General features: G+C 33.6%; 1 protein-coding gene across 3 annotated transcripts in view; it reads left to right on the top strand.

Annotated features, from left to right (window-relative positions):
• Nucleotides 1-26,345, top strand: part of DOCK4 (dedicator of cytokinesis 4) — a 498,642-nt gene that overhangs the window by 402,907 nt on the left and 69,390 nt on the right. For all 3 annotated transcript variants that reach the window (XM_074268282.1, XM_074268284.1, XM_074268283.1), the window contains exons 27-30: nt 1,542-1,636; nt 7,812-7,887; nt 10,162-10,262; nt 10,736-10,794. In XM_074268282.1, coding sequence (XP_074124383.1) covers nt 1,542-1,636; nt 7,812-7,887; nt 10,162-10,262; nt 10,736-10,794 — 331 coding nt within the window. The remainder of the gene's footprint in view (nt 1-1,541; nt 1,637-7,811; nt 7,888-10,161; nt 10,263-10,735; nt 10,795-26,345) is intronic.

A 26,345-nucleotide genomic window follows, 5' to 3' on the forward strand; every position in this document is an offset into this window, starting at 1 on the left:
ACCTTCAGAGTTCTTTCTTGTCCTTCTCAAAGTTTGATTTTTTGAAAAATGCTTTACAGTCAGACAAAAGATTTGACAAGTCCTTTTCATTCTATAGGGGCATGTACTCTTTTGTATCCCCTGTATCTAGCTCACTAACAATTACTAAGTAGGTGTTTAATACTTATTGATGATTGGTGTTAAAACCCATTCTTAGATAACCTATTAGAATTGGAAGGAAGCGTAATGATCTGTTAGTCTCCCCTTCTCATTCTAGATGAAGTACCTGAAGTTGAGAGTGATGTGAATTATAATAACTACCCTTCACATAATCACTTGAGGATTACAAGGGATTGCCATTAGTATGGCATTTGATCTTCTCCACAGCTCTGTAAAGTAGCTACTGTTATTTTCCCTATTTTACAGAGATGGATTTGAGAGTGAGAGAATTGAATGTCTTGCCCAGAGTCAGGCAACTAGTGCTGAGTCAGCATTTGAAACTCACCTTTTCCTGACTGGACTCCAAATTCAGATATCTGTCCACTAAGCCACCCAGGTCTCTGATCAATAGGACTAGTGCTTTTTATGTTCTCAGTCCAATCAATCCATGCATATTTCTTAAGCACCTACTAAGTGCTAAGAAGTTACAACTGAAGATAAAGTAAAAGCTTGATTTCTGTCCTCAGGGCATCATCCCCTTAGATGGAGGAGATATATATATATAATTATGAAAATGGAGTTTTGTTTGAGATGTTTTGAGTTAAATACATTTTTAAATTGACAAAAAGAAACATGATCCTAGAATCATCAAAATTTCTTCTACTTTAAAAAGTCTTAGCACTATGAAAAAGAAAATATCAGTAAATTAAATGTAGATTAAGATATATGCCAGATACTGTGCTAAGTTTGGAGGATACAAAAAGAGGCAATTAGCTCATTTGATCCACACAATTAGCGTCTGAAGCTGAATTTGAACTAGGGCTTCCTAATTCCAAGTCCAGAACGCTATCCACTGAACCACCTCAGCTTCCTGATGTGATTGGCTTTTGCCTTCTGCATGTTGCTAGAAGTCTTCCACTCGTTTTCTTCTATCTAAATACAGTGGCAACTAGGTGGTGCAGTGGATAGAGTGCTGGGCCTGGAGCCAGGAAGATCTGACTTCAAATCCTACCCCTGATATTTGGTAGCTATGTGACCCTAGGTAAGTTACTTAACTATGTTTGCCTCAGTTTCCTGATCTGTAAAATGATCTGGAGAAAGAAATGGGAAAGTATCTTTGCTAAGAAAATACCAAAAGGGGTCATAGGCAAATATATCTAAATAATAACAGCAAAACCATTAAAAGTTTATGGAGTGTAATTAGGAGAGTTAAAGGATAGGAAGATGCTCTGTGGTTAACTTGCTGAAATATGTTGCTTCTCTCTTCTGAAGTTTTGTTTAGAAAGTGCAATTAGCTTCAGCAATTTTTGATGTTTCTTTTCTGTTTTCACTTGAATGTGTTAGCAATTACCATAAAATCAGAAAAAAAAAATATACATATATTTTTTTCCATTCTCTCTCAGGATTTCCTGCTGCAGATTTTTACTGTGTTTCGAATACTGATACGGCCTGAGATGTTTCCAAAAGACTGGACTGTCATGCGCTTGGTTGCTAACAAGTAAGATATGTTATTTATAAATAGTTTTCTGTTCAAGGAAAGAAGAGTATATGAAAGGATCTTCTTGAGATCTCAAATTATTTTTGACTATTTTTTTTCCCCGCATTAATTGATCTACTAAAGTAAATGTGACATATTGGAAAGGCATTGAGATATATGGGGAAAACAACCGTGGGATGAGAACTGGTTTCAGTATACATTTGCGGAAGTGATCTGTGTATCTAATTTCAAATCTCCAGGTAAAAGAGTGATAAAAGCTTTGAGACTATAGAGATTTTTATTAGACATGCTCAATATGGCTCCAACTGCAGCATACATTTATAGAAGCAGACGTGTTAAAACTTTGTGAAGTAGCAAATCATATAATATGGCATAATGTATTTTAAATAACTGCAGAAGCAGTGTTGACAGTTCCAGCTTTTCTGTTTCTGCAGACAAATCAAGAATGTTGTTGCAGTCCTCTTTAGGGCTTGGAATATTTAGTGTGATATCGTGAGAAGAATGAAATTAAATTTCAGTTCAGCCAAAATCCAGGGCTCTGTATTTTTTGGTAGCATTTAGAACTTAATAAATATATATTGGCTGATTGACTTTAATATATGGTTCTGATGTTTGGTTGCATTTACATTATTCCTGAATATGAGGATTGGGCTATTATAATAATGATCCACAGATCTAGATGAATATCAATACTTTTTTTTAAAATAACTTAGTCTCTATTGATAACTAGTACTTTCTGGAGAAAGCTAGTGAGGTATTTTCTTTATCTGTGAATGCAGTGTAAACCAACAGACATGCTACTTGTTTATAATTTGCCAAGAAGTGAATTGGAAAAGGAAAGATTAAAACTAAGGAATCCCTGTCCTCAGGTTGTTGATACTCCACCCAAAATCAGGTCACTAAACTAAGGAGTTACTGGCCTAAAATCAGATTCAACCTTTGAGTAACAAGTCGTTTTTCAGGTTTGTTTGTTTTTAATCAAATGTAGCATTAAATTCACCAGACCTGACCTTTGCTCAATATGTCATCTTTATACTTTTCTTTTTTTAATTTCTTCTATATCTTGTTGTTTTCCCCTATATTCAAGTTTCTTGATAGTTTTCTTCAGATGAGAAGAAAAATTAGATGACAGTTTTAATAGCCATGTAAAACAACATAACTCACAAAATATAATAGCTGATATTTTGACAGAAATTCACCTTAAATAACCATTATTATGGGACAGCAAGGAAGTACAGTGGATAGAGAGTCAGCTCTGCAGTCAGCAAGGGCTGAATTCAAATCTAGCCTCAGACTTTTACTGGGAAAGTAAATTAATCCTCTTCCCCTTACTTTCTTCACCTGTAAAATGACCTAGAGAGAAAAATAGTAAAGCACTCCAGTATCTTTTCCAAGAAAACCCCAAATGAGATCACAAAGAGTCAGACATGACTGGAATGACTGAACAACAACTCTATCGTTATGTTATTGTTTAAAAGATGCCTTTGGTGCTGATGAGGGTTTGGTACTTCAGATCTGGCCCATCACTCCAAGAGATAGATGTAGGGTATCATGATTGCTCCTTCATTCCCTACTTCTTCCACACCCAACCTTAAACAGTAAACCAGACCACTAAAAAAAAAAATTAAACATTTAAAAACATAAATTACAACATACTTTTGTAATATATTTGAAATGAACCACAAATAAAACCGTTTTTGGCGCATAATAAGTACTTTATAAATGTTTATTTGTTTTACAGAAAAAGTGTGTATATATTTATATGTCTGTGTGTATTGAGTTGTGCTGCATAGAGACTTCCAATAACCAGAGCAGAGAGACATTTGTGCCAGAATTTATACTGCAGAAATAAACAAATTGAATGACTAAGTGTGAGAGAATACAAATCTCTCACTGACTACATGTCAGATAGATGAGCTTCCAGTAATTCCAATCTTCAAGAACAATGCATAAATGATCTAAAAGCTGAGAAATGGAGAAGCCAATGAAAAGAACTTTTGAAGTTAAATCATTCCATTCACACTGTGCAGGATGTAATAGATTAGAACAAACAACAAAAAGCTCTTCAAGCTATCCATTTTATAGTAAGGGATTAATGATAAATACAAGGCTTCACCTGGCATGTTAGATGACTCTCCCTTGCCCTTACAAAATTTGTCTCCACTAGATAACCAGGAAGCACTGTAGCAGAAGTGATCTATCACTGCTGATAGTATCTAAAAGCTGAGTAATTTGGTGTAACAACAGAAGGAATATCGCCCTTGTTCCCTATTATAGATTGTAAAGGAAATGAGTCTATAAGTTGCAGTGGGAAAGGTCCTGGATTTACATCAAGAGGAACTTAGTTCAAGCCCTGGATTTGTTATTAACTATTTGTGTGATTCCCCCATAGTTCCCTTAAGGTTTCAGTGGTCCTCAAACTTTTTAAATAGGGGGCCAGTTCACTGTCCCTCAGATTGTTGGAGGCCAGATTATAGTAAAAACAAAAGCTCTGTCTCTGCTCCTCAGCCCATTTGCTATAACCCAGCGGGCGCATAAACGTCTCAGCGGGCCACAGTTTGAGAACCCCTGCAAGAAAGTGCCACACTTGAGCAATCCTGCAGGGAAACGCTGACACCATTCTGTTGGAATAACACTACCAGGCCCAAGAGTCCACTAGGGTCCATAGGCCTGCCATGCTGCTGTCAACCCGACACAGTAGTTGGACATCACAAAGAGCCTATTTCATTTCTACCTTTGAGAACCAATAAGAAACTCTTGATTAAAGTAATTCTTTGTTCAGAATAATCATCCTCTTAAAAAGTGATAAGTTCATAGGCTTTATTTTAGAACATTGGTTTGAATCTCAGGCTGTTTTATTCATTATTAGTTGAGGAAAGTGGGTTTTTTGGTTGTTTTTTATTTTTTTTACTGTTGTTGAGAGCAAACTGAGAATTAGCTTTGCAACTGAAAACAAGGTTTGTACTTAAAAGTTCAAGGTACGACATGAAAAAAAGTCTTATTTTCCATTAGAAGGCTGGAAAAAAATTGTTAGTGATAACTAATTTATAGTTTCAGAATGTATATGAATTTTCTGTTATTTCTCCAGCTTTAAAATGTGAGTCATAAACCTTGTTAGAAAGCTTTTATTAATAGATAATATATTTAAGTTAAGTTTTTGTCAATTACAGATAAAATACTGTGCCTAAATGTCCTGAAAGACATCCACTTACATATAATTTGGTACTGTTATGATTTAATTTAATTAATCATCAACACTTGCCAGCATCCACAGAACACTGCAATTTATAGTATGTAGGGAGAGTGATAGAGATTAGACCTTCAATTTTATTGGCGTAGGAAACTTAGAAGCTCCCTCTACTATTGCAGATTGGTGTCTTCTCTGAAATTACTAGTCTTAAAGAATAATTTGGGCCATTGAGAGACTAGGTGATATGCCCAGGGTCCCACAGTCAATATGGGTTGCTTCACTTCAGTGCCCCTTGGCATACACATAGAAATGGTCACATAACAGAGCAATCAAACACTCAATTAATAAAGACTTACTGAGTACCTACTATGTGCTATAAAGCACTGGGGTTCCAAAAGGAGGTTTAAAAAAAAAATCCTTCAGTCAAGGAGTTTAAGATGTAATGCCATTACCCATAAGTATTCTTCTTCCTTAATTAAAAATTCTGACATTCCCTTATCTGATTGTAATCTTGTCTGATCTCTCCCTAACCTTCAGTACTTTCTTAGGTTATTAACTCTCCTTTGATTTCACCTTCCTCCTTTTCTAGCCTCAACCCAATCCCATACCCCTTGTCCTAAACTTTAATCCTGGATGACTCACACTATTTACCTCCTCCATTCCTACAGATGAATGTCTGAACATATTGTAGAGCTTCATCTTGTGGATTTTCAATAGTAGGGAAGTAGAAAGGAAGGAGATATGTAAGGGAGGGAGTCTTCCCCAGACTTGTAAGTCTTAACTTTAAAGGAAACCCAAGTGATAAGAATCCTTTTCCCCAAACTATAGAAATAAATGATGAGGCCAAAAGGTAGTTGAACAGACAATAAGAATAACTAAAATACAAAAAGTTATACCTGCATTGCTTTTAGTAAATAATTGGAGTAAGCCAGGAACAAGAATCGAGTTGTGATATAAGACCATGCGATTTCAAAAAAATAGGAATTTCATGTTCATGTGGTTAAAGGTTATTTGGAAACTTAAAAGGTAAAGAAGGGATTACTTCTCTTTAGGTCTGTGGCTTTTTAATGCTTCACAATGCATAGTAAATGCTTAAGACAATATAAAAGTGATTACTGCTGCTACTACTTTACCACTACTATATTTTTAACTACTGTCGCTGCCACTACTGTTCTTCATTTTCCTTTCCTTTAATATGAAATATTTTTAGAGAAGAAAATCATGTCATTTTACTCTCTATTTATTTCATAGTTTATTCTGCCTTTGTCCTACATTTGGACATTACTCAGCTGCATTACCATGTCACTTCATTAGAAACTCAAAAATATTTTCAATATAAAGATGAGGAAAATTCTGTGATATATTGATTACATTTGTTTTCTTCCACCTGTTTGAGTCTTTTCTCTTTTCCAGGTTTTTTTTTTTTGTTTGTTTGTTTTTTTTTATAGAGCAAGATTGTATGTGAATCAGATTTTGTGAATCATCTAAATAATTAAAATGAATCATACCTTTACATCTTCTTTGTGCTATTTCAATAATTTCTCTAGGAAAACTCTCCAACCTCTTATTTTTAACTCATTTATCTACTCTTATTCATTCTCTTAATTACTGAGAAATATAACCACATGTTCCATTCCATTTTGAAACAATTCATCTAGCTCAAGCAATTAAAAATTAACATATGACTCAAAGTTTTCATTTAGTTTTCATCTTAATTGATTGCTCAAACAACTGACAGACAACTGAAGAACAACAAAGTTGTTTACTTTGCTTTCCTTTTGTTTGTCTAGTAGATGCTTTATGTATATGAAAACTTGCTCTGAAACTCCAGAATGCTCTCCTCTGGTTGCTCCTCACCAGTTAATATTGTACCTATTCATAAAGATCTTTTTCAGGTTTTCTTCTTCTGTAAAACTTTCCCCAATCACTCCAACCCACACTGATACCTCTTTTCTCTAACTGCTGATAGCACATCTGGTCTATTTGATACAATTTACCACTTCATTTATAATGGTTTTCTCTTGTTGCCTAATTGCTTCCCATGAAGCAATCTTGCTCTTCCAACTGGTTTAGAAAGGAAACTTCTTGAGAAAAATGACCAGGTACTCCATGTCTCTAATTTTCCCAATGACCTAAGATGAATACTAAGTATAGTGTAAACATGAAGAAATTAGTGACTTTCAATTTGGTCTGTCCCTCCCTCCCTCTCTCCTTCCACTCTCTCTCTCTCTCTCTCTCACTCTCATTCTCTCACTCTCGCTCTCTCTCTCCTTCCTTCCTCTCTTCTTTTTTTCTCTCTCTCTCACCCCATGAAATATAGTTCATTTCACACTACTTGTGGGACATTGTGTATAATCTCTGCCTAATTTAAATTAGGTAAATAATTTGTGACCAATATATTACAAAACATCAAAATTCCATTTTTTTCTTCTAAAACATATTGAATAAACAAGTTTTCCTAAATAAGACTCCATGGCTTCAAAGTAATGATGCTTTTGCTAGTATTTCTAATCCTTTCTGTATATTTTGTAATTACCTCATATTTCATATGTAATTTTACCATTTATCTTCTCAATAGCTGATTTTATTAAAAGTAAGTTCATTTCTGCTACAAAGTGAAATGAGAGACCCATGAGAACAATTTATACAGTGTTGCAGAGATCATCAACTTTGAAAGACTTAATTCAATGACTAAACGTAATTCCACAATTATCATGATGAGGCTGCCCATTAAAGTTGGTGAACTCAGAGGGCAGATTGAAGCATATTTTCTTTTATTTCTTCTCCTTCTCTTCTTCCCCCTCCATCTTGAATAAAGTTAAAGGGGAAATTTGTTTTACATGACTACATATTTGTAATGGGTTTTACTTTTTGTGCCTTCTCAATGGGTAGGAGTGGAAGGAAGGAAGAATTTGGAACTGAAAATAAAATTGAATCAAAAAAAAAAGTTCATCTACTTAATATGCCTTTTTCTTTAATTAATAGTGTCATCATCACAACAGTTTTGTATCTCTCAGATGCCCTTCGTAAGAATTTCTTAAATGAAAACTTTGATTATAAGGTAAGTGTCTATTTAAATTATTGCCCAATATTATATCTCTTTTTTCCTGTGGCTCTAAAATAAATATATTCTTGTTGCTTTTAGCTAAAAGCTCTAACTAAAAGTTGTTTGTTTGTTTTTTTTTTTCCCCTCAATAAAAGAAGTTTTATAATAGTAACTTCTTAACTCATTTAAAGTGGCCAAATTCTGTAATACCAGCCATGGTGGGGAAGGAGGATAGAAGTTCTCTTTAGCTTGGGATTTCTGAGTTACTATGGCTTTTGCTGATTTAATTGTCTGCACCAAGTTCAGCATTAATATAGTACACTCAAGGAAACAAGAGGACACTAAGGAGGACTGAATTTACTCACACTGGAAATGGAACAAATCAAAGCTCCAATGCCCATTAGTAGTAGGTCCTGGCCTATTAGTAGCTTCTCTACTTCCAGGCTCTGTGTGTGTGTGTGTGTGTGTGTGTGTGTGTGTGTGTGTGAGAGAGAGAGAGAGACAGAGAGAGACAGAGAGAGACAGAAAGACAGAGACAGACCAACTTAAAACCAGAACCAAAAAACTTGGGAAAGAAAATACAACAGAAGTAGTTACTTAAAAAAATATATTACCATAGGTTTCTAGTGCTATTTCCTCTTGTCCTCCAAATCACATGAATGAACGTACAGAATAATGTTTTTAGAAGATTCACAATATTTTTATTTTATAGGACTTGGTGAAGAAAAGTTTCTTATTCAAGATTTTGTTCAGAGGAAACATAACATCATAGTTTTCTTCATATTCATGAAAGCTAGTGTAATTCATGTAGAATTGCATGAGAATTTATGAAATACAATTTTATTCAAGACATTATTAGCAAAAAGGGAAGTGAGAGAGGTGGAATAATGGAAAGAACATTAGAGTTGGAAGTTCTGAGTTTGAATTCCAGCTCTTCTCCTTTTCCTTATCAAGGATATGATCTCAGGCAAATTATTTTACCTCTTGTGTATTTATTTTCCTCAAATTGTTTTAATGTTTCTCACAACTCTAACATTTTGTAATTCTTTTTTTTTTTTTTTTCCCTGAGGCTGGGGTTAAGTAACTTGCCCAGGGTCACACAGCTAGGAAGTGTTAAGTGTCTGAGATCAGATTTGAACTCAGGTCCTCCTGAATTCAAGGCTGGTGCTCTATCCACTGTGCCACCTAGCTGCCCTTCCACTGCGCCACCTAGCTGCCCCCTGTAATTCTTAACTAAGAAAATCGTCATCAGAAAAAATAAATAAATAAATAAGAAAAATGGGTTGAGCCACTACTGGTGGCCTGCTTTACTTCTTACACTGTGCTAATGACCCTAAAAAGCAGAATAATGTGCTTACCTTCCTTTTCCAAGGTGATGAATTATTGGTATAGATTATTACATACAATATTGACCTTCACTGATGTATTAGTTAATTTTGATAGACCTTTTGTCTCTTAAAAATTCTTTATTATAAAATTAGCGCTCAGAGAGAGAAAAGAGATTTTTGCAAATTGTAAATAATATAAAAATAAAAGGAATCAGTAAACAATAAATAAGTAAATAACTTTATAGCATTCAGTTTTGATTTCTCTTCTTTTTAGTCAATTGTGCATATTGTTTCCCTGGTTCTGTTTATTATACTCTGCATCAATTCATATAATTGTTGCCATTCTTCTGAATTCTGTCTTTTTTTTTTTTTTTAAACAAGATAAATTCCAGTGCATTCATGTACCACATTTTGTTTAGTCATTCCCTAACTGATGGGCATCTACTTTATTTCTAGTTCTTTGCTACCATAAAAAAGAATTACTATGAATATTTTGATTTATATGTGGCCTTTCTTTCAGTCCCTGACTTCTTATGCAATAGGATTCCTGGATCAAAGGGATTTTAACGTAATTCCAATTTTTTTTTTTTTCATAATGGTTGGACTAATTAATAGCTCCAATAACAGTATCTTGATGTGTCTGGCCTTCTGTAATCCCTTACAACCTTTGGCTTTTTCCATCTTTTGTTTTTTCCAATTTTCTTCATGTGAGGTTTGATAGTAATTTGATTCATTCTTTATATGGTTGTCATGCTTTGGGGAATTCTTTTCTTCTTATCATTATACTACTTAAGAATAGTAATTTCAAAATGTTATTTTTATAAGTCCGTCCCTAAATTAAACACAACTGGAGTATAATGATATACAAATAATTGGACAGTTGACACAGACACAACCTGAATTGTGAGGAGTACTAGTTTCAAAGAGAAACTACAACATTTACATCTTTTTCTTCCTATAGATCTGGGATTCCTATTTTTACCTCGCTGTCATTTTTATAAATCAGTTGTGTCTGCAGTTGGAGATGTTCACACCTTCCAAAAAGAAAAAAGTTCTAGAAAAGTAAGTACCAACACTGACTCAAATGATAAATTTTGGGCTATTAAAGAGAATATTCTTCAAGTTACTGTAAATTCATGAATACTGTACATAATTCAAACATCTTTTTAATCCCATGGGAAAAAAAATTGAGGCTTTAGGATAAAAATAGAATTCTTTTTCAAATATACAAAAGACTAAATGGCTTTTGATGAAAATAAAAGGGAAAATGAGAAGCAAATTTTTCTTTAAATTTCAGTGATTTGCGTTTACTTGCATAAGAAATTCAGTCTTTTCTATGTTTCTGAATGATCTAAAGTTTCGAATATGAAGCAAAAAAAGTTAAACTAAGTTTATGAATTAATTGAGAAATAGTCAAATATATTGTGTGTACGTGATATTACTTGGTAGAAATGTTTCACTTAATTCAGCTTAATTTCATTCACTTTTCCACTAATTATGAGATTTTCTTTAACCTTAGATTTGTTTATTTTCAGATATGGTGATATGCGGGTAACAATGGGTTGTGAAATCTTCAGCATGTGGCAAAATTTAGGTAAGAAAAATTAAACCATTTAATATTCTTTTAATTGTAGTGACAATGAAGAATGAAAAAAAATATCTAAAAGACAAAGTTTGGAGGAAAAAAGGTGTCAATGTTTCTTCACTTTGATAAAATTTCAACTAATTTTTCTGCAGTCTTTTTGAAAAAATTATTAGAGCTAAAAACTAAGATTGGAGTGCTTTGATTTAGAGCAGGAGTTCTCAAACTATGGCCCGCAGGCCAGATGTGGCCAGCTGAGAACGTTTTACAGCCCACTGGGTTATGGCAAATGGGCTGAGGGGCGGAGACAGAGTATGAGCTTTTGTTTTTACTATAGTCCTGCCCTCCAACAGTCTGAGGGACAGTGAACTGGCCCCCTACTTAAAAAGTTTGAGGACCACTTAGAGCTTTTAGGAAGTCTTTTTCCTGCCACTGGTACTAGTGCTTTAGACTGCTATTCTTTCATCTTACAATCTTAGATTGGTTATGTTCTGTATCATGTAACTCATTTTTTCTGGGCTAAGCATCAGGCCATTCCTCATCCCAGCATCCCGACTGTTGTTGATCAATTGTTTCAGTCCTGTGTGACTTTTCATGATGCTATTTGGGATTTTTGCATCTCCAACTTACTTTACAGCTGAAGAAACTGGTGTTAAATAAGATTAAACAACTTGCCCAGAGCCAGGAAATGGCTGAGGCTGGGTTTGAACTTATTTTTTTCTGACTCTAGGCCTGGCTTTTGGTCCTCTGCACACACAGCTGCCTGCAAATTATCAAAGGGAATCACAGGGCCAGAGTTAGTTTTCCACTCTTTTCTCCAGGGATTTGTTGTTCATTTATTCAGTTATGTCCAATTCTTCATGACTTTATGAACCATATTGTCTATGGGGTTTTCCTTGGCATTTCCTTTCCAGTGGATTAGGGAAAAGAGAGGTTAAATAAGTTGCCACAGTATTCTAAATTCCGTTTTAAGGCCAGAATTTAACTATGGTCTTCCTGACTACAAATCCAGCACTCTATCCACCCAATTGACTCCTATTCCAACTGTTCCTGCCTTCAAATGGCTTGTACAAAAACTACCCATGAGATGAGGAAGACAAAGTAAAGAAAGATATTGGGGAGGAATAATAATAATTATAATAATAAATAATGATAAGTGGCTAACACCTTAAATTTGCAAACTTCATGTTATTTAATTTAATCCTTACAACAATCTGGGAGGTACACGTATTATTATCCTCATTTTTTCAGGCAAAGAAACTGAGGGCTGAGTGGTTAAGTGGTGCCTAAAAACAAAGTAGTTAAGTGACTTATCCAAAGTCAAACATCTATTAAGTCTCAGAGATAGGATTCAAATTCAGGTCTAGAAAATTTAGTGCTTTATCAGCCAGTCTAGTGTCTATCAACTGATAATTGTCTAGAGTTCTATCACCTGAGTTAGCCAGCTGCCTCAAAATCCCATGGTCTTCCTGTATTTCACAGTAGCTTTCCCCAGCACAGCTTGACCCTGCTTTTGTCTTAGGCAGTAACCATGCCAGTAGCAGTATGCTAGGTTCTCTGCCATTTTTGGTTTTTCTCTCTCCTCATCAAGGAAATGCTATGACCTCCTTATAATATATTATGTCCTAAATTTCAAGACCTTTCCGCAAGCCCAACCTTTTCTCATCATTGTATGTTTCCCAGTTGCCACTCCTAGATTTAGTACTGAAAAAATACAGTAATCTTTGTATTTTGATAATTAATTGATAATCAAGATTTAAATCACTCATTGTTCCAAGAAAATAAGTACTTTATTTCTATTGATTTACTAATTTGGGTAACTGCTCAGTTTCTATAAGACTCCCAAATTGAAACTACAAATTCTCTAAAATTCAGTTTGAGTTCCATAAAGCATTAACTTTGAGTATCATTATTCTGTTAAGCTTTATTCCTTTATGCCACATTATAAAGAGTATTACAAAATGATTTAAAATATCTACAGTTGCTAAGAGACTGTTATTTCAATTTGGGCTAATCTTCCCCACCAGCAAGGGCATATTACTTCTACAAACTGATGATGCAGACTTGGTCACACTAAAAAGAACTAGCATTCAAAAGAGAAATTGTTTTAGAATTTCATTGGAACTAGATCTTTTCTATATGTTTATAACTTATTTAATTTGATCACTATTTTCAGCTGTTAAATGTATTTTTAAAATCTGCTCTTTTATGGATTTGTATGGATTATAGTAGCTTGTCTCTTTAAATTAAATGTGTGTTAAATAGTATGCTTTTTTAATTCTTTTTTTATTATTTATTTTTTCTTTAACAATATGTTATAAAACTAGGTTTAGGCATGTTTCTGCTTAAAAAGTAAGGGACTCCAACCAACACAAAAGCCATAAATATCACTCTTACTATGTGAAAGTACAGGATATAATAAAAACTGTATGCATATGAATTGCCACATGAAGGTATATATATATGTTGAAGTTTTTGCATTGGGGGGCTTTCTTATTTTTCTTTCTCCCAGCACACAATAATGAAACTATATCCTAAAGGAATATTTTAATGAAATTGAGTTGTGTACCATTACAGACTTTTGGATAATTATTCAATTTAATAAATCATCTATAGAGCCTGCCAAGAATTATACTAAGCAATTGAAAAAAGTCTCCATTATCATTGACTGCTGATTAGAATGTAAGCTCCCTAAGATTAATACTAGCACTTAGCACAATACTTCATAATTAATGATACTAATAACATATTAATAAATGTTTTATCATCCATCTCTTTATTCCTTCTAGACTTGAGGTGCTATTGCAATGAAAAAATTCTAGGATTATACCTTTACTTAATTTTTATAGTATTTTATCTTTACTGTCTTTACTAAATATCTTTATTAATCTTTACTAAAATGTTATAGTATTTTGGGGGCCTTTTTCTGTCTTTTATTTGAGAACCTATTTAAATAAAATGATGACCCAAAGTTCCACAAGGTTGACTATTTGAACTGGTTGTGGGTAGAACCATGGTGAATCTGACTCATGACATAGTGTTCCCAGGCCTTGAACAAAGACGTCTTTTCCAGTAAAAGCATGTTTACCTAAGTGTTGGGCAGTAAAGCTAACTATCCACATCTGTGACACAGCTGCCAAAGTGGTCAGAATAAACCTCAGGGCAAGCTGTGCAGTAAGTTTTGCTTGCTTGTCACTTGTTTTCTGATATTAAACGAGTGCAGCTTCAGCTAGAGAAGACCTAGAGGTTCATGGCTTTAGAGAAAGAGTAGAGGCTAGTGCATCCTTGTGGTCTTCATCACTGGACCACGGATGCTCAGATTTGTGCTTTGATGATCTAGCTATAATGTAATAAATGTTTGCTCTGACCCACCCCAACCCCTAACTAATATAGAATTTTCAGATTCTTAAACTTGAGTAATAGCATGTATCTGGTTTAGGAAACATGACTTCAAGAAACTTGGGCTCATCCAAAAGTAATTCATGTGCTGATTTAGACAGAATAGCATTATTATAAGGCAAAATGATTTGTTTCCAAGAGGGAAGCAAACTGTGCACACAATTTTTCTCCTATTTCAATTTCCAAGGAATATTTGACAATTTCCTAGTGATAAGAACTGCAACTATAAAAAATAAGTTTAGGAAATCTCACTTTACATTGCTTAGTAAATTGACTTCAGCTTGTGTTAAGATGGCCCTCATTCTATCAAGGAGAATGATCAGGATAAGTAGATTATCAGTCGATATTCAACATCCCTATATGATAGGCACTGCCAAGTACTAGTAATATAAAGAAATAACAAAAATAGCTTCTGCTTTCCAAATATCCCATTAGGGGGCATATGGATGGTAGGTAAAAACTAACTTCAAAGGCAAAGATATCCATATTTAGGGGGAACAAGAAAGGATTTCTTCAGAAAGTGACATTTCAGTAAATTCTTGAAGAAAGTCAGGGATTCTAAGAGGGAGTGGATATAGAACAGTCAGTGCAGGTTCATGGAGAAAAAAGATCAGTGTGTAAGGAACAACTAGCATGTGAGAATAGCTGGACCATAGACTACATAAAGAGGCATAATATATAAGAAAATTGGAAAGGTAGCCAGGAGTTGCATATGCCCAAGTAAAACGATTATCTTTGAACCTAGAACTAATTAATAAGGAGTCATTGGAATTTATTGAATGGGGGGGACAGACTAACATGGTCAAAATTAAGCTTTAGAAAAATCATTTGTGTATATGGAAGGTAGATTAGAGTAAAAAGATTTGAAACAAGAAAACAAATTAGAAGATGATAGTAAAAGTCCAGGCAAGAGGAGGTGCATAGTTGAACTAGCAAGGTGGCTCATATAGTCACAAGAGATGTTGTGAAGGTAGAAATGACATTATTGGGCAACAGATCAATATATGAGATAATTGAAAATAGGGAATCATGAATGATCCCAAGGTTAGTTAACTAGGAGACATGCCTAGAACCATTTCTAAAACAGTGTCACATATTCCCTATATTTAATGTGTTTCTTTAAAACTCATTAACCTGGAAACTCTTTCTGTGTTTTTCATTTTCTAATCAATAACAGGATCATTTATTTAGAGCTAAAAGGATTCCTAGTGGCCACCTCCTTTTACAGTTAAGGAAGTTAATTCCCAGAAAGTTAAGGGACTTGCCCAAAGTAACACAGGTGATAAGTATGAAAACTAAGGTTAGGTCCTCTCAGTCCAAAGCTAGTGTTTTTTCCACCTGACCATGGTGCCTTCAAGGTGTCCATTTATTCTTTGGCTGTTGCTTCATTTTCCTGATCCCTAATACCATTAGTCCAGAAGTTATTCTTTAAAAGGTGTTCTTCTTTCAAAAAATGAATGCAGAAATACAAAGAATCCAGAATTTTGAAGGTATCAGTAGGTAGTAAAGGAGATTTTTCCAGGAGGGAAAAAATAAGAAAAATAAACACCTTTTATTGGTATTGGTAGGTTTAAACATGACTCTCTGAAGCTACTGAGAACTGAGGATTGTGACCCTCTCTTTGAGTAAAGTTCAGTGAGCTTATTTTGGAGGGTACTTTATTAATTTAGGAACTTAAGTATATATTTTGCATAATCTGATATATGTATATTTGTTATTATATTTTAAATGTTGATACTGATATTTTATTTATTTATTTTTTTAATTTGGATTTTTTCCCCTTTTTTTTTTAAATAGTTTTTATTTACCAGATGCATGGGTAATTTTACAATATTGACAATCGCCAATCCTTTTATTCTAATTTTTTCCTTTCTTCCCCCACCTCAGATGGCAGGTTAAACCAATATATGTTAAATATGTTCAAGTATAAATTAAATACATTATATGTATACATGTCCAAACAATTGTTTTTCTGTACAAAAAGAATCAAACTTTGAAATAGTGTACAATTAGCCTGTGAAGGAAATCCAAAATGCAGGCAGACAAAAATAGAGGGATTGGGAATTCTATGTAGTGGTTCATAGTCATTTCCCAGAGTTCTTTGGCTGGGTATAGCTGGTTCACTTCATTACTGCTCTATTGGAACTGATTTGGTTCATCTCATTGTTGAAGATGGCCACGTCCATCTGAATTGATCATCATACAGTATTGTTGTTGAAGTATACAACGATCTCCTGGTCCTGCTCATTTCACTCAGCATCAGTTCATGTAAGTCTCTCCAGGCCTTTCTGAAATCATCCTGTTGGTCATTTCTTGCAGAACAATAATATTCCATAATATTCATATACCACAACTTATTCAGCCATTCTTCAATTGATGGGCATCCACTCAGTTTCCAGGTTCTTGCCACTACATAAAGGGCTACCACAAACATTTTTGCACATGTGGGTCTCTTTCCCTTCTTTAAGATCTCTTTTGGATATAAGCCCAGTAGATACTGATATTTTAGAGGAACTACAACTTCCTTAGGAAGTTCATTGAAACAGCTCCATCAGTCTTTTAGCTACTTGTCCATATGCTTTCTAAAAATCCTCCATTAGGGATTTACCCAAAACCCTGAAATCCTTGTTCTTTTATCATCCTAGATACACCCTGCAGGCTACTTGGGGTGATCATCTCAATCTTATTTTCCCCATTCTCATCATTTTCATTGATTCTCATTCTCATATGCTTAATCAACTCTTTGCCATTAGTATACATTTTTACCGTTTTCTCTTGTGCCAGTTTTTAAATAAAAATTGTCTTGAGTAACATGTGTAAGCCTGCTTGTGAAACTATAATTCTTTTGAAATCATGGTGTCCATGATTCACAGCTATATAGAATCTGGTATAAAAGAGATTGTTCAAACAAGCAGTACAAATTTGCTCATTTCATTTACTTTTAATAGTTTTTCAGTTTTCTTATAAATAAGGTTTAAAGTTGTAGAATTTGAAGGAATCTTGCATCTTTCCATTAAAAAAAATCATAAAGAAATTGAGAATTCAAAGAATATTTTCTATTTAATCAAAAGTAAGATTAGTATAGTCCCTACTCCAAGCACAGATTAGTGAAGCATTTGATACCTTTAACTAGTTTATTGTGTTCATCTGAATTTAACATGCATTTCATGACTTTGTGCTTTTATATAGGCTATCCTCCACACATGGAATGAAACCTTTCCTTATCATGGTTTCTTAAAATGACTAGCTTTCTTCTAATCTTGGTTTATGTGTCACCTTCTACAGAGAGCATTTCTTGATTCCTTAATTATCTCAATTCTCTTCTATTTACTTACCTGATTACATGTTAGTTTCTAAGGACTAGTAGGGATGTTCCTAGTTTTTTTCTTAGCCTCAGTGCCTTGTATTCAGTAGGTAAAGAATTGAACTTAATAAAAGGAACTATCACCATCCTAATAAAAAACAAATGAATTATTTTTTTTTTTCTGGAGTTAGCATGAAGCAGACAGTAGTGTCTGTCGAGCAGAAATAAAAAGCATCCATTTTCCCGATGTGTACTTAGGAATCTAAAGGGAGAAAAAAAATCTTAAAGTTTATTAAATATTCTTTTTTGCTATATGTGTTTATATAATAGAAATTACTGAATGTTAATTTCATTTAACTGCATTGGGAAATCATGTTTTGTTTTGTTTTCTTCTCAGAAAGAAAAGAATGGGAAAGGGCAGAGAAATGGAATTTAGTCATGAGTTTATATATAAACAATGAGTTTAATGATAAGATTCCTACAAGAACTCACTATAGACAACTTTCCAAGCCCTGAAGTAAAAAAGAGGATGTGGCAGGTTGGGCATAAAATCTGATTATAGGTTTGGCAATTGTCAACATTGAAAAATAACTTATGCAAATATCTGGTAAATAAAAACTATTAAATAAATAAACAAACAAACAAATAAATAGATGAAATCTGATTATGGGCATTCAATTATGATTTTCCCAGTTTAATAAAATATTCCTAATTAATCATTTTGAAGGTATCTGATCAGTAATTTCATTGATAGAATCCCAGTGAGGAAACTTCTACCATAGGCACATATTAACATTTCTCTGCAACTTAGAATATTGAGAGTTTCTTGGGAGTATTAGGGCAGCTAAGTGGCGTAGTGGATATAGCACTAGCCTTGAATTTAGGAGGACCCCAGTTCAAATCAGGTCTCAGACACTTAACACTTCCTAGCTGTGTGACCCTGGGCAAGTCACTTAACCCCAGCTTCAAAACCCCCCCAAAAAAACAGTGCCATCTTCCCAAGACATAATTAGAAATTATTTGGGGGAAATAAAGGTCAAATGATACTATATGAACTTCTTATATTACAAATTACATATAAAATTCATCATTATAAAAACACTCATAAGCTAATACAGGACAAAAAAACTTAAAGAAATATATGTGGATATTTTGTTTTTACCCAAAACACTCATTCTATATTACTTTAAAAATATATATATATATATATATATATATATATATATAGCTTTTGCTACTATATAAAATTCACAAGAAATTTTATAAATACATGTATTTACTGTAAGTTTAAATAATAACATTTTATATATTTACATAATAAATTATGTGTGCATATGTTAAACAATATCCACATATTATGTATGTGTATTTAATTTGTCATGAACTTTAAACAGTCAGAAAACCAGTTCAGTTGATACTTATTTATGGCTAAACTTCCTTTTTAGTATATATCTTTATTTTTCTTGCCATAGCTGCACTGTTTGACAATGGAAAGGTTAGTCATTACTATTAAGGTCTAGACTCTGGCATTTAACTTTTGGTAGGGTTTGTTTGTTCTTTTTTCAGATGAAGTAAAATTCTTACTAAATATATAAAACAGGCAATTTCTCCCACATTTGCAAACACAATGTATAGTGACTACTGTAGAAAAATCAATACTTTTAAGGCATTCTGTTCTGGGTACAAATAGAAAACTCTAGGAGACCAAGTTGCAGGTATCCTAAATGCTTTTTAACAAGAACATGTGACTGTTAGAGATGGAAAATCTATACTAAATCTATAGTGAAAACAGAAGTTTGTTTTGATGTTGTCATATTCTACAAAGAACTCAGAATTGCATCTTGTTCCTTAGGAGAGGTTCTGGTTTAATTTCTCTTAGCCCTATGTTACAAGGCATGCTTAATGGTCTACCACTATATTGTAAGTGATGTAATAACAATAGCATATGTGACCTGCTCACAAGTAGGGATTGTTTCTTTCTTTGGATTTGTCCCCCAAATACCTGACATAATGCTTGATATGTTGTCAGTATCTAGTAAATGCTTGTGGGTTGATGATCGAAATTGTTCTAAATTCCTAGACAGTGATATGATTTCAGGTTTGTTTCCTGAAAGAAAAAGCCTATCAAGAGAATATCAGTTTGTCAAATTCTTATGTGAACCTCTTGGCAGAGAGATTGAAAAGTGCATTATGGAGTTTACAAATGGAACTTAAACAACCAATCAGCAAGCATTTATTCAGAGCCTATAATATGCCAAGCACTGTGCCACTTTGGCATTTATTTGGAGAATCAATTGGGCAGGGAAGAGACTAGAAACAAGGAGCACAATTAGAAGCTGTTGCAATACAGGTGAGATGTAACAACGTGAACTATGGCGGTAACTATGTGAATGTAGAAAGTAGTACAAATATAAATATATATAGGGTCAGAGAGAGTTAAGCATCAAGGATGATTCTAAGGTTGCCCTATATATGTAAAACAGTACCCCCCAGTAGAAATGGGGAAGTTGGGGTTAGAAGAAAAAAAGTAATAAATTCTACTTTGGATAGGGCTAGTTTGAGATGCAACTAGTGATGTGTGACTGGAGCTCAGGAGAAAAATTAAAGCTCGATATATAGATTTAGAGGTATTTGCATAGAATCATTACATGATACTTGAACCCTATGGTTCATGATGAAGTTCCAACCTGAGGCAAAGGGGAAGAGAAAGGGGATAAATCTAGCAAAAGACCACTAAGAAGGAGTGGGCAGTTAGATAAGAGAACTAAAAATGAAATGTCATGAAAACCAGGAGAGGAGAAAATACTTGGAGGAAAACATGGTCAGTGATCCAACAGATATATAACTAATTTATCATTAATATCATTGTCCAAGTGATTTTCATAATCCTCTGCTGTCATCATATTCCATTCGTCAAAAATTTTCAGAAACTAACCACAACCCACTTCAAGAAGTATAAATTTCTTAAACTAGTACACAAAGCTTTCCATAGTATGTTTCCAACCTTATTTTCTGGTCTCATTTCATACTACTTCACTGTTCCCCATTCTTGCTCTGTTTTTCCCTATCTTTCTGCATTGGTTCATGCTGCCTCTCAAATTTGGAATAAAGTTCCTCACCTTCAATCCAATCCTGACTTCTAACATCTATCTACAGAAATTATTCTTTTCCTTTAAGATCCAATTCAAGTGTCACTTCCTCCATGCAGCCTTTCCTGATGCCCCCAATTAGAAGTAATCTTTTCTTAATTCAAATTTCTCTTATAAGGCACTTTGTATTTTGCCTTTCTACATATAATCTGATGGACATTTTAATTATTTATCTATATGCCAAATTTTCCCTACTAGCTTTTAAACCTTTTGAAGGCAAAGATGATATTTTATTCTTTGTCTACCAAGCACCTTTCAGAGTGCTGCAATAGAATAGATACTTAATATATATTTATGTATTAGAATTTATTTGAATCAAAAATAGAAACCCAAATGGAAAAGACTAATAGAAGAGGAATGAATAAAGTCATATTGAGGAAAATAAGATAACTATTCCCTTATTCAGAGGAAAATGTCCCAGGGCTGAAGTAGTCAATCAATTTCAATACAATTTTGCAATATTTCAATAGAAAGAATTATGGTTTGGAATCTGAGGACCTGGATTAGAATCCAACCTAGATCATTCTATTTCCATGATCTGGATCAAGTAATAATCTTCCTTGAACTGTTTTTGTACCTATAAAATTGAGGATGGGGTATTAGAATAAATGGTCTTTAGGCTTCCTTCAGATTTCAAACTAATGATCCTTTAATCTTAGATGGACATAGACCATAAAAGGAGATTGTTCGTGCAAACAAGAACCTTCTTTCTTTAGCAAGTAAGAACTTAAGAAAGAAAAACTCCTTCTCTACTTAAGAGAAGACACCCCCTCCAAAATGGGCAAGAAAATAGCTAGAGAGTGAGCAGGCATACTAATTTAATTATCTTGCATCTAATCTGAATGAAAAGGGAGAAAAAAACATAATAGAATATTAGATTAGGTTTCTCCTTTTTAGATAGATACCATCTATTTAACTTGGTTATACCTTAGTTATAGCTTAGTTAAAACTGTAACAGAGTTATAGTTAATCTCTTCCATTCCCTATCCTCAATCTCTTTTTCCCTCTCTATTTTCTCCCCTTTTTTGCTTCATTTTCCTCCACTGGGGGGCAAATAAAAAAGAAAACTCTTATAATGCTTACCTAGTTAAAAAAAAAAATAATGAATTCTCTTAGTGGCCATGTCCAAAAAATGCCTTATTCTGCACTATCACCTTTCTATCAACTTTACCATTTATGGAATCATCATAGATCACTGTATTAAGAGAGCTTAAGTCTTCCAAAGTTTCAAAGCTATTGGTCTCATATGAATTGTTATTCTGTTCATTTCAATCTGTTTAAGTTCATATACTTTTTCTCATTTTCTCTGACATTGTATGGTTCTTCATTTGTAACTGTATGGTAGTATTACATAATATTCATATGCCAGAAATATAATTTTTCAGTTATTTCCAAAGCTTCCATTATTACTTTTGTATATGTAATTATCTAGGAATTTTCTTGAAAGCATTGTTTCCCCATGGAGGAAGTGTTGCTCCCAGATCCAGTACTTCACAGGATGAAATCTGCTTAGATCATATACTGATAAGTACTATAGATTCCATTCTAAACCATTGAAATATGACAGGTTATATTGCGACATAAAATAAGTGGATGTGTCATCTGAGTTTTCTGCATAGAGGAGTGAGGACAGTCAGATAGCATTAATCAGGAAAAGCTTTCTTGAAAAATATTACATTTTCTGACCTAGAAAAAAATATGCTTGGCTTTTAAAATGTTTTAGTTCGTTTCCCTGGTTACCTAAGAAAAATCACTGGAATAGAGGCTCATTTACATATTTTCATCCCTTCTCTTAGAAGGTTTATGCTCCTTGTAGTATCACTTTCTGAGCTAGATTGTAGGTTATAGCATAGCTGTGTGACTTTGATTGAGTCACCTTGATTCTATTTCCTTATCTGCAAAGTAGGAATAATAAATTAGAATAGTGGTTCTGCTTTTAGTCCCCTGACCCTTTAAACAACAACAAATTGTGGTGTGAGCTCCCAGAATAATTTAATACACGATTCCTAATATTCTTATAGATTTATTTATTAAATATTTACATTACAATGGCATTTCCCACAAAACCTTCTCATTAACACTTATATCATATAGTTATAATATATAAGATATAACATATTACCTATAATTATGAAAACTATATAAAATCAAGGCCAGTGAGGTGATAATAGTGCAAAGAGCACTGGAGATGAAGGAAGGCTTATCTTTTGGAATTCAGATCTGGTCTCCAGATGCTTATTAGCTATGTGAGCCTGAGCAAGTCACTTGCCCCTGTTTGCCTCAATGTCCTCATCTGTTAAATGAATTGAAGAAAGAAATGGCAAACCATACCAATATCTTTATTAAGAAAACCCCAAGTGGGGTCATGAAGAGTTGCACATGGGACCTTCTGAACAATTAAATTATCTAGCAAGTCCTCATAACTTGGCAGTTATTTACTGCTTAAGATACCATTGAAGAGTTTTTAGTATAAACTCTTTGAACCATAATCATGAACCCTCAAGGAATTCATCAATCACATCATTTTGGAACTACTGCTTTGTAGGATCATAAATATGAGCCATTTACTCCAAACCCCTCAATTCTACAAATGAATTTTTAAGTAGTGTTTTATTTTTCCAAAGATGCAAAGATAGTTTTCAGCATTCTTCTTTGCAACACCTTGTGTTAAATTTTTTTCTTCCTTTCTTCCCCTCACCCCCTCCACAAGATATCAAGCAATCTGATATAGATTAAGCTTTTGCAATTCTTCTAAATATATTTCCATATGTATTACGTTGTACAAGAAAAATCAGATAAAAAGGAAAAAATTAAAAGCCAAGCAAACAAGGAAAAACAAAAAAAAGGTGAAAATGCTTTGCTTTGATTCATATTCTATCTTTATAGTTCTCTCTCTGAATGTAGATGGCACTTTCCATCAAAAGTCTATTAAAATTGCTTAAAGCAATTCAATGTTGAAAAAAGCCAAGTGCATCACAATTGATCATCACACAATCTCACTGTTTACAATGTTCATTTCACTCAGCAGCAGTTCATGTAAATCCATAAATGAATTTTTCCAGGCCCAGGTGAATAAATTGATTTGTCCAAGGTCACAAAATGAGTGGAAGAGATAAATTTGAACACAAGTCCTCTGATTTCCCAAACTCAGTGCTCTTTATACTGTGCTAATATAGATCATGGTGAAGAAAATATTTGGAAAACTTTAATGTCCCATCTCAATATGAACTATTATTATGATGACAATTATTTAGATGGGTTTGTGTATAATACTTGATACCATATCCATTTACCTACTTATGTCCCTGTGTGCTCCCTTGACATTGAAAATGACACTCCTATCCAGTAAAGTAGTTGTTGGGAGATGTAGTTTCATGCCATGAAAACATTAACTTTCCACTTCCCTCTATTCTCTCATCCCTCATTCTTGATTATTTTCTTCCTTTTTAAGGATAAACTTGGGGAAGCTAGGTGGAGGAGTGGATAGTGTGTTGGTCCTGGAGTCAGAAAAGTCTCATCTTTCTGAGTTCAAACCCAGCCTCAGATATTTCCACATCTGTGACTCTGGACAAGTAAATCACTTCACTCAGTTTGCCTCAGTCCCTCATCTATAAAATGAGCTAGAGAAGGAAATGGCAAATCAAGCCCTTATCTTTGCCAAGAAAACCCCAACTAGGGACATGAGATGACCAAATAATAGTAAAAGAATACTTTTTTGCATATTAGCTTTACTTTGAAAACCCTTCTAAGGTAAAAAAGAAATGTACCTATGCATGTGTAGAGAGCTGCTGTTTTACAGTGTAACTTTCTCACATATTTTGTTTTTTTGGGCATCCTGTGCTTTATGCTACCTTAAGCAGCAAAATAAAAGGAACTATAATTAATGTGCATGCATTTAACTCTGAAATTGGCAAATGATTGTGGACAATATGGCTTTGGATCCAAAATCTAACACACAAGATGGAAGCTTAAAAGGAACATTGAAAAGGGGGGGAAAAACAAAACAACCCCCCTTTTTTGTTCAGTTTCATTGATTGCTCAGTTAAGTTTGAATTAAAGTTTTTTGTTATTTGTTTTAGTCTATGCCAGAAAAGGCTGTGTTTGGAAAAGAATACAGTATGATTAAATATATATATATTCTTTAAAAAGATAAGGCAACCCAAGCAATTTCAATTAATCTAAAATATATTAGAAAATCAGATCAAACTCAGTAGAATAAAACCTTCTTGAGGGTAGGTGATATTTTGTTTCTTTCTTCAGGATCATATCATAGTGCAGTCCCCACAATAGGCTTTAATTAAATGTAGCTATCAATATAGATACTTTTTTTTTTTTTTACTTGAAACAATCTGTTCCTTCACTATTTGATCTAGTTCATGTATTAGGCTTTTCATGGATATCCTACTTTACTAGGGCCCTTGTGGAATTTTGAGGTTTCTTGGAGCCCTGATTTATTGCCTCTGCTTTTGATAAATTGAAATGACCTCTATTTATTTGTTATTAGAAAGCTCTACAGTTTAATCTTAACACTGTAAGACACACTTTATTTTGTTTTCTTGGATATTGACAAATGAATGTTGTAAAATTTAGAAGGACTCAAAAGAACTTTTTGGTCCATATTGACACTATACATAATTTGGGCTATTTTTCACTTAAAGAAGTCCCTCAAAGTGGAAATTCCTACTAATAAAAATAGTGATTGCTCTGTGATTTTCATCCGTGTGAGCAATTTATACAGGTTACCACTTCTCCACGCCTCATACTTTTGTATTTCTTGTTCATGTTTTTCTACAGATGAGCTATCCAATGTGCTGAAAGTTTTCCTCTGGTTATTTGCTTGATACTCTGGATATGCTTGATATCATATAGCTGGACTTTAGTTTTCTGTCATTTTTTCTGTACTATACATCTTCTTTATGAGTCATTTGAGTCTCCATTCAACTTTTACATCACTTTATCACACCAGTTATTATTGATAATCTTTTATAGTCAACTTGAATCATTACTCCCATTTTCCCTTGGGCTACATACATACATACATACATATTTGTGTATGTATATACATACAAAAACATTTTATGTGTATGTATCTAGGAATTAATTTATACATATAAATTTTTTTATGTATACACAATTCACACACAATTACTTCATGGTTTGTAATTATATTGCATATTTGACTTAATATTGGTGTTAAAAAGATGAGTTTTTGTGGAAATACATACCTTTGGATCATCCAAAGTACTTCAGAATTTTCCAAAAGGAGTCTGTCATCAAGGACAGTATATTGCTATAAAATGGCATGTTCCATTTAGCATCTCTTTGTTGTCTCCAATTCATTTTTTTTCCCCTACAAAAGCACTTTAATGACCTGGTTTCTGGATTTCATTTTTTCTGCTGCCCCATTATTTTCTATTTAGAATGTTTTTATGATGTGATGCTGCTCAGTCTTCCAGACTCCTACTCTCCAGTTTTTTGGAAATTAATTTACATTTTGTATTCAAACTTGGTGTTGCCCTTGACTTCCATATTTCTGTAAGAGGCAAGAAATTACATTTTTATTTTCTTGGGAAATTTCTAGTCTTTGTATTTTCTATTATGTCAACTATTTTGAATCAGTTAAACTTCTCTAAAAAAGGAACTTAATGTCTACATTTGCCTATCCCCCCCTTTTTTTTTTTTGAAAGGATAGACCATTTAAATACTTATTT

Source organism: Sminthopsis crassicaudata, chromosome 5 (assembly GCF_048593235.1).
Source record: "Sminthopsis crassicaudata isolate SCR6 chromosome 5, ASM4859323v1, whole genome shotgun sequence".
NCBI classification, from domain to species: Eukaryota; Metazoa; Chordata; class Mammalia; order Dasyuromorphia; family Dasyuridae; genus Sminthopsis; species Sminthopsis crassicaudata.